Source organism: Chenopodium album, chromosome 23 (assembly GCF_948465745.1).
Source record: "Chenopodium album chromosome 23, dcCheAlbu1.1, whole genome shotgun sequence".
Classification (NCBI taxonomy): domain Eukaryota; kingdom Viridiplantae; phylum Streptophyta; class Magnoliopsida; order Caryophyllales; family Amaranthaceae; genus Chenopodium; species Chenopodium album.
In genome coordinates this window covers 3,079,680-3,091,177 of record NC_137856.1, presented here as the reverse complement: position 1 = coordinate 3,091,177, position 11,498 = coordinate 3,079,680, and the positions used below count along the sequence as shown (strand labels likewise).

Sequence of the window (11,498 nt, the reverse complement as noted above, 5' to 3'; positions counted from 1 at the left end):
CTTCGTTTACTGTACAAGCAGCTTCAATTATAGTACAAATTCTTAAATGGATCTGGTTCACACTAATTTATTGTGGACCACTAACATTAGAGAAACTATGGTTGTTTTATTAATAAAAAATAAAGTCACTATAATAAAATGAAGGTCACTATGTTGAAAAAAAAAGTCATTTTGGTAATATAAGGCTATAGGAAGTTAATTTTTTTAATGAAATATTTTATAAGGTCAATATAAATAATAAAAGTCACTATGTAAAAATTAGGGTCATAATGCCGTACTTCAAGTTCACAATAGTATTAAACGTTATACAACTTTTAATAAAGGTCACTATGCTAAAAATAAGGGTCATTATGTTAAAAATAAGGGTCATTATGTTCAATATAATGCCAGTTGCGTGTGTATAAACCTCAGGTCCACAATAATATTTATTGTGGACCAGGTCCACGTAAGTATTTCTGCAATTATAGTATCATATCGTGTTGAAGGCTACTCTAGCTATGTCATAAGATCATCCATGAAAGTTGTTTCTTACTCCCTTTGTTCGTATTTGTCTGATTGCCGTGGTATTAGGATGGCTTTTCTTTATTAGTCCCAATAGTAATACGAAGTATGAATTCTTTAGGTACTTTTACAAGGTTTTAACCCTGAAACCATCAAGAACATATATAAGGATCCATCAATGCTTGGTCAAAGATTATCGCAAACTAGGGATGTTAATGCAACAAGTTTGGTGGTTCTCTCACACGTATATTTGTTTCACACGTATATTTGTTTCTCCTTAATACAAATGACCTAATTTTCATCTTAGAATAATGTTGCAAAACCACTTAAATTAGGGTGAATAGTATTTTTGTATGATGCTAGGGACAGGAATGGTGGTAATCACTGACCCCAGTAAAGATAAATTAACGGTAATCACAAGAAGAATGTTACCATTGTGCTTGACATACGGTTGCTCTCAATGTCCTCACGGCATTTTTTATTTTTTTGTCTAGGTTTTATTACTATTCCTTGAATTGATGTGTGATTCATTCCACTTGTATTGCCATATTATATTAATCTACTGTATCTCAGTTTTAAATTTTGTTAAACAATTCATTTTTTTTAACAATTCACATGTTTCTCTATAGGAAAAGCATCAAGCATCAAGCATCAATTATATGTTTTATGAAGTTGATATTTATTTATGAGATCAAGCTAATTCCAACCGCCATTTTTTAATTTGTTTTATCAAAGCGCAAGTTATTTTTACTTGCAACAAGCTAAAAACCTTTTTTTTTTATATCAAAGCACAACTAAACTTCCAATTTATAAATATGATATCTACTATATAACCTGTGTCACTCTCTTCCATTGGACCATATATAAATACGCACGACTGCCCTAACTAAAAAAAATCTCATATTCTCAATGCATACCAACAAAAAGTAAATACAATGTACGATATGTACCCATTCGATCTTCAATTCATTTCCATATATATATCGTACCTAGATTGTTAATAATTCTTCTTATAATCCCGATCTCTCTAAACAAATGTTTCAATATGTATAATCAGTGTAGTTAATGCATATAATAGCGAGTATAAAAAAAAAGGTGGTGGGGGCCTAGAGGGAGGTGGGAAAAGAAAGGAAGAGGAATAGAAGAAAGGCAGAAAAAGGACAAGTGTGGGAAAGAAAAGGAAGAGGGCGTGAAATAAGGGGAGGCAGTGGGATTATATGTTGATGATGAAAGGAGCCGACAAAGACTGATAGATTGGGATTTGGGGCTGAGTGAGTGACTCTCGTTTTGGTTGGGTGCGACTGAGACGTGAACACCATACCCAATCGCCTTTTGCGTTTGGCATTTATGCACAATGCACCCCCCTATGCTATTTCCTACTCTTATTTATTTTTCATGTGATATGAAATCATATTCATACTCCAATATTTGTGACACTTAATTACTACTACACCTTATGTTGTTTGATTCAACTAACTTACCCATAATGCAATAACGTTATAACATGCACTTTTTAGTTGTAACATTTTTAATCCTCAACACATTTCAATTTAATCATCATTAAATTGGATATTACGACATTTATCTAAAATAGAGGGAGTAAGAAAAATGCGTAAAATAAATTAAACAAGTATTATGATATTCTCTCCGTCTCTATTTGTTTGCACCATAATCAAAATGTGTTTTATTAAGAATTAAAACAAAAATTTATGATAAGAGCGTATTTGTCTTTTCCAGTTTTATTGCAAGTGGGTTTAGTGGTGGGGGTTGTGGGGCATGTTGCTATATTTGGAGCAAGGACACTCTTTAAAGGAAATCCCAAAATGAAATATGAGGCAAACAAATAGAGACATAGTGATTACACAATACATGTATATTAGTTGAACAAGACACAATAACTCATGGATTAACTTTTTTTTTATTTTTTTTTCAAAAAAACTCATCCTCGATCCAGTCTCACTGTATCCCATTTATTTAATTTATATTATATGGTACACATAATATTATACCAAGTTACTTTAACATAAACGCTTAAATAAAATCAATCCTTACACTTTTTTTTAACAAAAACTTTGTTTCATGAAGATTGTCTATAGTATTGTGGAACGAAAGGAGTACTTCGTGAGTAGGATGATGTAACGGAGAAGGAGAGGTGTCAGCAATAGCATAGAGGGATGTGCATGTCCCCCAGAGTTGTAGGCTAAGCTATAGAAGGTGTACGCCGTAGTTGCATCCTTGTAAATGAAAAAAAAATAAAAAAATGGTGGAAATCGTATAGCATAGCGTGCTGTTTGCAGCTTATACTTGTTCCCCACGCCAATCATTCTTTTTGACTCCTACCACTTCTTTTACTGTACTTGTTTTTTCTCATCAAATTAAACATTCTACGACTACTACGACTACTACACGACTACACTAAACTACTAAAGTATACCATTCCATTATTGCATGGTTGAATTTTTATTACTACTTGAACCTCCATTTTATTTGTTTCTACTATGGTCATGGTCATGGACCCACAGCTAATACTAGTCAATTTATTCATGGAAAGTTCAACCCAATATATATGTGTTCCATGGCATGTCATGGCCTACATGTTGAATGGGTTAGGTTTGTAAAAGTGTTAGCAGTGTTACCATGCAGGTCGCCTGTGGTGCCTCGAGTCATATCATGTAAGGCGGTCGCACATCTAACAAAAGTAATTAAAATCTAACTTATCCTCTTAATATAATCAGTCGTATGCCTGTATGTGGTGGATAATAAGTCAGGGTTGATTCTCAATAATACCAATATATATTAGATTAGATTGCTATGAATTAGTCGGGTCAATCAAATACATGGTTGAATTATTAAACTACAAAAGAAGGAAAATAATTCAATAATAAAAATACTTTTACTTAAGTATTACGACTAGCTTAATTAGTACGGAGTACAAGACAAATTATTACCCCAACCAATAAATTACATTTTCACAAACAGAGGTACGCCCTATAAAATACTGTAAATCTCTTATAAGTATTCGATAACTTCTCTAATTGACAATAGAACTTACTTTCACGGAATAATGTAAATCAAAGACATTAATATAAGTTCGGCACCCTAACTCTCTAACAATTTATTCTACCTATTTTTGTTATAATTCGTTTAGCCCAACTCAATTCAATCCATTTTAGCTTACAAGAATAAGGCCATAAATATATAACTATATAGATTGGATGGAAATTTTAACATTTAATAACTACAATTCTTTTTTAAAAAAATAAAGATCCCATTATTTGCTATACCATAGGGCCAAGACATCAACTTCATATTTGCTTTAAAACCAATTTTGAAAATTTACATGTATGTTTGAAACAATTGTATCCCTAGCTTTTAAAAAGTTCAACCAAATTCTTATGAATAGTGTGTAGAAGTTTATATCCCTAAAAAATGTATGTTTCCTTAGTTTCCCTCATTAACCTTAGTTTTCTGAACTCTTAAGAATAGTACGAATTTCCCTAATTAATGTTGTCAACAATTACATTTGTGATATAAGTCAAACCAAAAGAGCTTCCCGAACATGGCTACGAGCGATAGTAGCCCTAGTTTTGTGCAATCAACTATGGCTCGATCAACCTTGATTTTGTGCAAGTATGGGCAAAAGTTTTCAAAACTACAGTTAAGTTAGGTAACCAATTTTCTTTGCAACTGGGCTTTTTTGCTGCAAAACCTTTTGTCATAGCCCACTCTTTTCAACAACAGATTAACAAAAAGCCCACCCAATTCTTCTTCTTCTTGCTCGAGGCAAAGTTTCAGATTTGCAGAGGAAGAATTACTGGGCAAAAAAAAAAAAAAAAAATCTTGTTAATCGTTGAACAGTATAGAAATGGGAAAATTAGTTGTGGGTTTGATTGTGAGTTTGTGGGTTATCCCCATTTCTATTCTTGTTAATTCAATTGTTCCTGATGCTTACATGGTAATTCAATCTACCCCCCTTTTTTTTTTCCTGTTTTTTTTGCACTTAAATTTTGAACAATTTAAATATTTTTTTTTATTTTTCTTTTTTTTTGAATTATTATTTGGTGAGAATGATTTGGCATTGAATTTGGCAGGATGAAATATTTCACATTCCACAAGTTCAACAATATTGTAAAGGCAATTTCAAGAGCTGGGATCCCATGATTACTACTCCTCCTGGCCTGTATGTCAACTATTTGTTCACTTTAAATTTTAATTTAGTTTCTTATACATGTACTCGTAGATGTCAACTAGCTTAATTGGTTAAATTCTTAGCGTGTTAGGACTTAGACCCAAGACTTGAGATCAAATCCCGTCTTACATTATTGCGATTAGTGGTTCCTATACCCTAGAACAATTGTTTCTGCCTTAATGTTGGTTGGTTTGATCTTGCTGATTGTTTAGAGCTTGAAAAGTTGAAAGTGAAGTTGATTAGCTGTAATAGGTGCTTGTTGATTTACCAAGCTATTGATTTACTATTGAAAATGGGGAATTAAGGAAGAAGGTTAAGTATCATTCATTGTGATATATTGACAAGTTTCGATTTTTGTAAGAAGAGTAAAAGGGGATATGCTAGGGTTTGCTACATTTCTTATCTAGGTGTTTAATCCAAAACATTCGAATAATTATTAAGAGTTTTGCTACTTCCTGATTTTCAGTAATGGAAGAGAAAACTTTGATGTATCAGTTTGTACAAGTAGCCTAATTTGGTGCCATTTTTTCGGTGCTTTAATAGATAGGAGAGGGTGGTTGGGATGAACATTTCTGAAGCTTTTACCAGAATGTGTTCTACTCTGGAGTCTTTCAGAATGATTCTGCCTTGCTCGATAACTTGTGGCGTTCGCATAGATAAACCTATCTTTGATCTGTCTACCCTAAAATTTTATGTTACTTCCACATTGTTTGTAATTAATTCAAACTTCGACAAGACAATTCCTTAATATGGATTGCCGAAACTTAATTTATCAAGTGGGATTCTGCTATGGACCGGGTCGAAACACACCAACAATTACCAACTCGGGTCTATAAACGAAGGCACAAGCTCAAGGCCAGGAGACAAAGTCAGTAGCAGCAGCAATTGGGAGCAAGAAGATGACAAAAACGTTTAATGATCCACTATGTAGTATGGAAATTGGTTTCTCTGTGATAAAAAGTACTTTTGCATTACATGACAAAACTATTAATGTTTAGGGCACTTGTTTGGGGTAGAAGGCTGAGTATATAAGGGATGAGCAATGTAACAGTGAGGGTTATGTTGTTGGAAGTAATAGTAAGTAGTGTAGTAGTAGAGTAGTGCAGTAGCCTTCAAGTAGTGAGCTTTAGCTTTCTTCCATTGTAGCCGTTATTTTCAAGTTTAATCAAAAAGACTCAAGCTTTCACCTGTTTCTCTGTTTTATTGCTTCATACAAATATCTCGAGTATCCTAGTGCATAGCAAGTGGTATCTAGAGCCCTAGTGTAAGATGGAATGGAAGTTGGAGTTGATTTTGTAATCGTATACCTTTGCAGGTACTATCTTTCACTTGCCCATATTGCTTCTTTGTTTCCAGGCATGCTTTTGCTGCAGCGGATCTCATCCTTTACAGATCTATGTTCTACTGCGATCCTTCGATCTGTCAATGGTGCATTGGCTGTTATATGCAGCATTCTTATATATGAGATCATCACACAGTTAAGACCGGCACTTGACAGAAGAAAAGCAACCATTTATGCTATTGTTCTTTCATTATACCCTCTTCATTGGTTCTTCACTTATCTTTATTACACTGATGTGGCATCGCTTCTCTTTTTCCTTGCCATGTACTTGGCATCCCTGAAAAAGAATTATGTTTTGAGTGCTTTGGTAAGGACCTATTCCAAATATTCTTCAAGATACTTTTTTCCCATGCACAAAAGTATACTAATGATATTTTTACGCTCTTTCATGAAGCTGGGGGCATTGGCTGTATGCATTCGACAAACCAACATCATATGGATGCTTTTTGTTGCTTGTGGTGGTGTAATTGATATGCTGCTGGTCGATAGATTAAGTGTAGGTATTCAAAAATCTAATTTGTCTATCGGTGAAAAGGACCAGATATCTCCTAAAGATGGTTTTATAGCAAAACCAGGAATAAGAAGGCGAAAGATGAAGAGCACACTACATGCTCCCTGTCCTACAGCTACTGGTGGCGATGAGTCTACTTTTACAAGATCTTATTTTTCAGGTGACCTCTGCATCTTTATCATGTTCGATTTATTGTCCATGATCTCTAAAGTGTCCATCACAAAGGACAATATTAAGGTTTAAAATTATTTCTGGCCCTGTTCAGCCACAAGCAAATTTGTTGTATTATAGATTCATAGACTCATAGAGAAGATAAAGATTGTCATCAGACTTCATGAAAACATAAAGGATTATCATTTGCTTTATGTCGCTTTGATTCGTCCATCACCCCCATCCTGTTTCCTAAGAACACCTATGCTTGGCTTGATGAGAATATTGTTTTGCTTTGGTGCTAAAATAATGCTCAAGGGCAGGATACAATGCCCAAGTAAAGGCATGCTATGGTCTAAGCAAGGAGCATGGGCAGAAGGAAAAGGCTTGAAAACACCTCATCCAAAAAAAGAAATAAAGAAAGCTTATTTTTTGCGATTGAGGGTAGCGTCTTGGCTTGGCTTAGGAACCCAGTAAAGGCAAAACAACACAATAAAGTCAAGGCAATACAAGCCAAGGCACCTTAACAATAGTAACAAAGGGTGGGCCAAGGTATGAATGAGATGGTTCCGAACACCAAGTAGGCCTCAAAAGAAAAAAAAAAAAAAAAAAAAAAAGTAGGCCTCCTAGGGCCATTTGGGAACCCCTAGAAATCAACTTGTTCCATAATATTGCTGAGTCTAAAAATGTTCCTCAGAACCTAATTTCGGAGATTTTGGGACTTGGTGTCGAAAGACGAAAACTCTTGATATTCTAAGGGATGCACTTCGTGATTATTTGGTATTGTTTGGAAGCATATATGACCACTAGTAGGTCATATAAAGGCTCGTAGTGGCTTTGTCTTAATGAAGGGAGGCACATACATAGATGGCTAAATTGACAGTTTAGAGGCAACGTTGATGGTTTCAATCACCCAAATAGCCTCCAAGGGTGTCATGGGGTCCATGGTAAGAGTCCCGACCTCTTTCCTTTATGAGTTTGGAAACGTCGAAAATTGACCAAAAATGAAGGCTATAATCCACACATTCGGACCAATTTCGGAAAAATTTTCCCAAAATTGAAGTGAATTTATGGGGTGTCCACTGAGGTCATACTAGCTTGTTTGGAACCATGAGAGACTTACTAATATGACTATAAAGTCCTATGATTGAGTTTGGTTTAACTATGTGGCTATTTTGGAATTATGTTGCATTGGTACTGAAAAGCTGCAAGAGATGATTGTTTATATAAATCTGCCAAATTACTATGCTTAATGTTAGGATGTTAGCAATTGCTTTTCCTTCTATTTCCTATTGCTATCATGCTATGTGATGAAGTCTGGTGATAATCCCTTATGTTTTTAAGAAGTGTCCACCACCCCGTGCGGTAATTTTTACTTGTTCCAGTACTTTTATATGTCAGATTATCCTTCAAACAGACCAACACCATAGTTTTAAATTTTATGACAACTGTCGTCATGGCCTCCTTCCTTCCTCTATGTGTCTTGTCAAAGGATTTCCCTGTCCATAACTCCACGGTGTTAACTAATATTCCACTTTTCGATGATGTAATTAAATTGGATCACATTACAGTACATATGTTGGAGCAATTAGAATGTATCCTGCCATAGTCAAACCTTCCTGCTGCTGTTCTCAACATAATTCAATCTTTTGACAACTCCCATTCCCTTCTTTTCTGCCTCCCATCTCAACTCCGGTACTTAGGCTCACTAGTAACTTTTTCAGTAAACTCATCGTTGATTGCCTTCTGCTTACCAGCTATTTCTGTAAGTTTCATCGGGAAAGTTATACACTTATATTCCTCGAGATCTCATCTTCTCCGCATATTAAGTTTTATTTCAGATTCTCCTATAGCTCTATAGGATAATAGTAGAACTCCAGAATGACTGATGTCTCATTGAGGGTTGCTTCCATTAAATTAGAAGCTTTCCTTTTATATCCCTTTCTTGTTCTGTTTGAGCTTCCACTAATCCTATTATTAAGATTTGATGGTTCATACTTGGAAGGGGTAGGTAAGGATCCTGGTTTTTAAGGATAATTAACCTGGCATGGATCATTTGTTGTCCATTGTGGTTTATTACTCTGCTTTTCTTTTTAAATGTAGTCACATTCTTCACCAAATTGTTGGAGCTGTCAGCCTGTTTGGAATGTGTGAATTCCGTAGGTTATTGATAATTTCCAAGATGCACAAGGACAAGTGTACAATGTTGCTGTTTATTTTTGGAGAGATTATTGTCTGGCGGATGTGGTTCCATCATGGATTGTATGGATGACTGTGAGGGTAAGAGGAGGGGGGGGGGGGGGGGGGGAGAGAGAGAGAGAGATTGTTTCAGTAGAGGTTTCCAAGGATGAGAAAAATGGTTACGAGTAATTTTGAAGTGTAGAGAGTAATGAAGATGAAATTGTTTGTTGGATCAGGTGTCAACTGCCAAGTTACAGCTTGCTACTTAAGGGGTTGGATGATGGAATTCCAATATAAATTTGTAACTACTTATCCACGATCAAATTATAATGCCACCAAATTGTAGGATTGTCTTTGTAGATGGAGTCAGGAACTCTAGGTGGCTAAATGGTTTCACCCTTACACTACACAAAGCGCTATAGAGACTTCCTGATAGGCAGGAAAATAATTTTTGGAAGAAACAGTGAAAGGCTTAACCTATTTTTTTACCCTATCTTTCATATTGGTTTTCGTTTTGGGGGAATTGTAGTAAAAGTACAATGATTAATCTATAAGATCTAACAGAAGATATGAGCTCAGCATCCACCTCAAAGCCAATAGTTATGGGCTATTGAGTAATCATTAGAAAAGCTCCTACATGCATTTGTGTTACTTGGGTTCATCTTGTCTGAGCTTTAGGTGTTCTCACCAGCTCGCAGTGCATTTGTTAATGTACAAAATCTTTTGGCCCATCTGACTAACAAAATATGATTTAAATATAAGATACAAGTGCTTGGCAATTGCTAACTTCTCTTGTGCTAATTTGTTTGCAGGATTGCTTGATGAGATCCAATACATTCTTGTACAAGCGTGGCATTCAAAATGGGAGCTTGTGGTTTCTTTTAGTCCCTTTGTTTTGGTTCTGGTAGCTTTTGTTGCTTTTGTTTACTGGAATGGAAGTGTTGTTCTCGGTAATACTATCTTGCTAGGCTGTGTCTTTGCCTTAAATTCTGACTTCTGTTTTCCTCGTCTTTTTGTGTGCTGCCCCTCTGCCTTTCTTCTTTGCTGTTGCGTATGCATTTAATTCTCCATTTCTTGTGTCGCAGGTGCAAAAGAAGCTCATGCTTTGTCTCCTCATTTTTCTCAAATCATGTATTTTGCAATGATTTCTGCATTATTTAGTGCTCCTTTCCACTTCACTTTGGGTCATGCTTCCGTTCTGCTGCGATCATTTTGGAAGCTTAGGCCGCTTAGGTTTGTCCTGGGATTTGTGATATTTGCTGCTGGTTTACTTTCTGTGCATTTTTTCAGGTAAGCAAAGAATCCTATCTTTATGTGCTTATGAAATGCTATGGATACAGTCATACAGGCTTCTTTTGTACTGAGTATTTGTTTCCTTGCGTCTAGACAGTTTCAAACTGTTGTTATGTCAGTTGCTTATGAATACTATATAATAGAACAGGCAGTTCATGTTAACATGTTTTTCACATTTGAATCCATGTCATGGGATTTTTTATTTTTTATTTTTCATTGTAGATCTGATAGAATGAAAAGAGTCAACATTTATTTACAGGGCCAATTAATAATTAACAATATACAATATCTACTCACAAAGGCCAATAAAAAGTAAACATTCTATGGCTACTTACAAGGGTGAATTATAAAACATTCAAAGTTCATAATGTTTTCTCCCTGTAAAACTGTTTGTGTTCTCCTATGGTTCGCCAACTGTAGTCTAATTACTGACAAGCTCTTGATAATTGTAGATGATTGATGTGTGTATCATTGAACTATGTTTCCAGTTTCCTTAAACTGATTAATTTTGGTTTATATCTGCAGTATAGCACACCCCTATCTTCTGGCAGACAATCGACACTATCCATTTTATATTTGGCGCAAGGTCATCAATGCTCATCAGTTGATGAAATACTTTCTAGTCCCATTTTACGTTTACTCATGGCTATCAATATTGCACACATTAGGTCAGTAATATACAGAGTTTCAACCATTATAGCTTAAATTCGGTATTACTTCTTTCAAAGTCTATATATGTTGAAGCCCTCCCTACCTATGTAGGATTCCTACCTCGTGACCTTGAGGCCTCAGGACTCAGGTTCGAATCCTGCTGAGGGTTTTGGCTCAGCAGGCTCATCTGTCTTACCTTCCAAACAATCAACTGAACCCCTTTTTACATTTCTGTCAACAGGAAAATCTCGGAGCAGAATCTGGGTGTTGGCCTATTTCTTGGCTTGTGCAGCAGTTCTTGTGCCAACCCCGCTAATTGAGTTTAGATATTACACGATACCATTCTTTATTTTTATGCTTAATAGTGGGATTGACGATATTAGTAAGTGGCTTCTCATGGCGATTCTATATGTAGTCATTAACAGCTTCACCATGTACGTGTTTTTGTTTCGGCCATTCGAGTGGAGCCATGAATCCGGTGTTCAAAGATTTATATGGTAGAAAAATAGCTTAGATTGTATAAACTGTTACTTAATATAGTTATCATTGGATTCTCATAATAATTCTTTGTCAAAATTATGGGGATCTTAAGAAATCCTGTCCATTGGATTCTTACTGTGTAGTAAGTAATAATTAACAATTATAGGACATCTTGACGAGGGAAAAGAGACGGGGACTTT

General features: G+C 35.4%; 1 protein-coding gene across 2 annotated transcripts; it reads left to right on the top strand.

Annotated features, from left to right (window-relative positions):
- The first annotated feature begins 4,292 nt into the window (after positions 1 to 4,292).
- On the top strand, positions 4,293 to 11,498 carry LOC145607951 (dol-P-Glc:Glc(2)Man(9)GlcNAc(2)-PP-Dol alpha-1,2-glucosyltransferase-like). 2 transcript variants are annotated; one of them, XM_081663546.1, is made up of 8 exons: positions 4,293 to 4,456; positions 4,593 to 4,681; positions 6,006 to 6,339; positions 6,427 to 6,703; positions 9,687 to 9,824; positions 9,960 to 10,164; positions 10,693 to 10,835; positions 11,060 to 11,498. In XM_081663546.1, exons 1-8 carry the CDS (start codon positions 4,367 to 4,369, stop codon positions 11,317 to 11,319), a joined length of 1,536 nt encoding a protein of 511 aa, XP_081519672.1. In that variant the 5' UTR covers positions 4,293 to 4,366; the 3' UTR covers positions 11,320 to 11,498. The 2 variants fall into 2 exon arrangements, with proteins under 2 accessions (XP_081519672.1, XP_081519673.1); XM_081663547.1 differs by having other exon boundaries at positions 4,438 to 4,456; positions 6,047 to 6,339.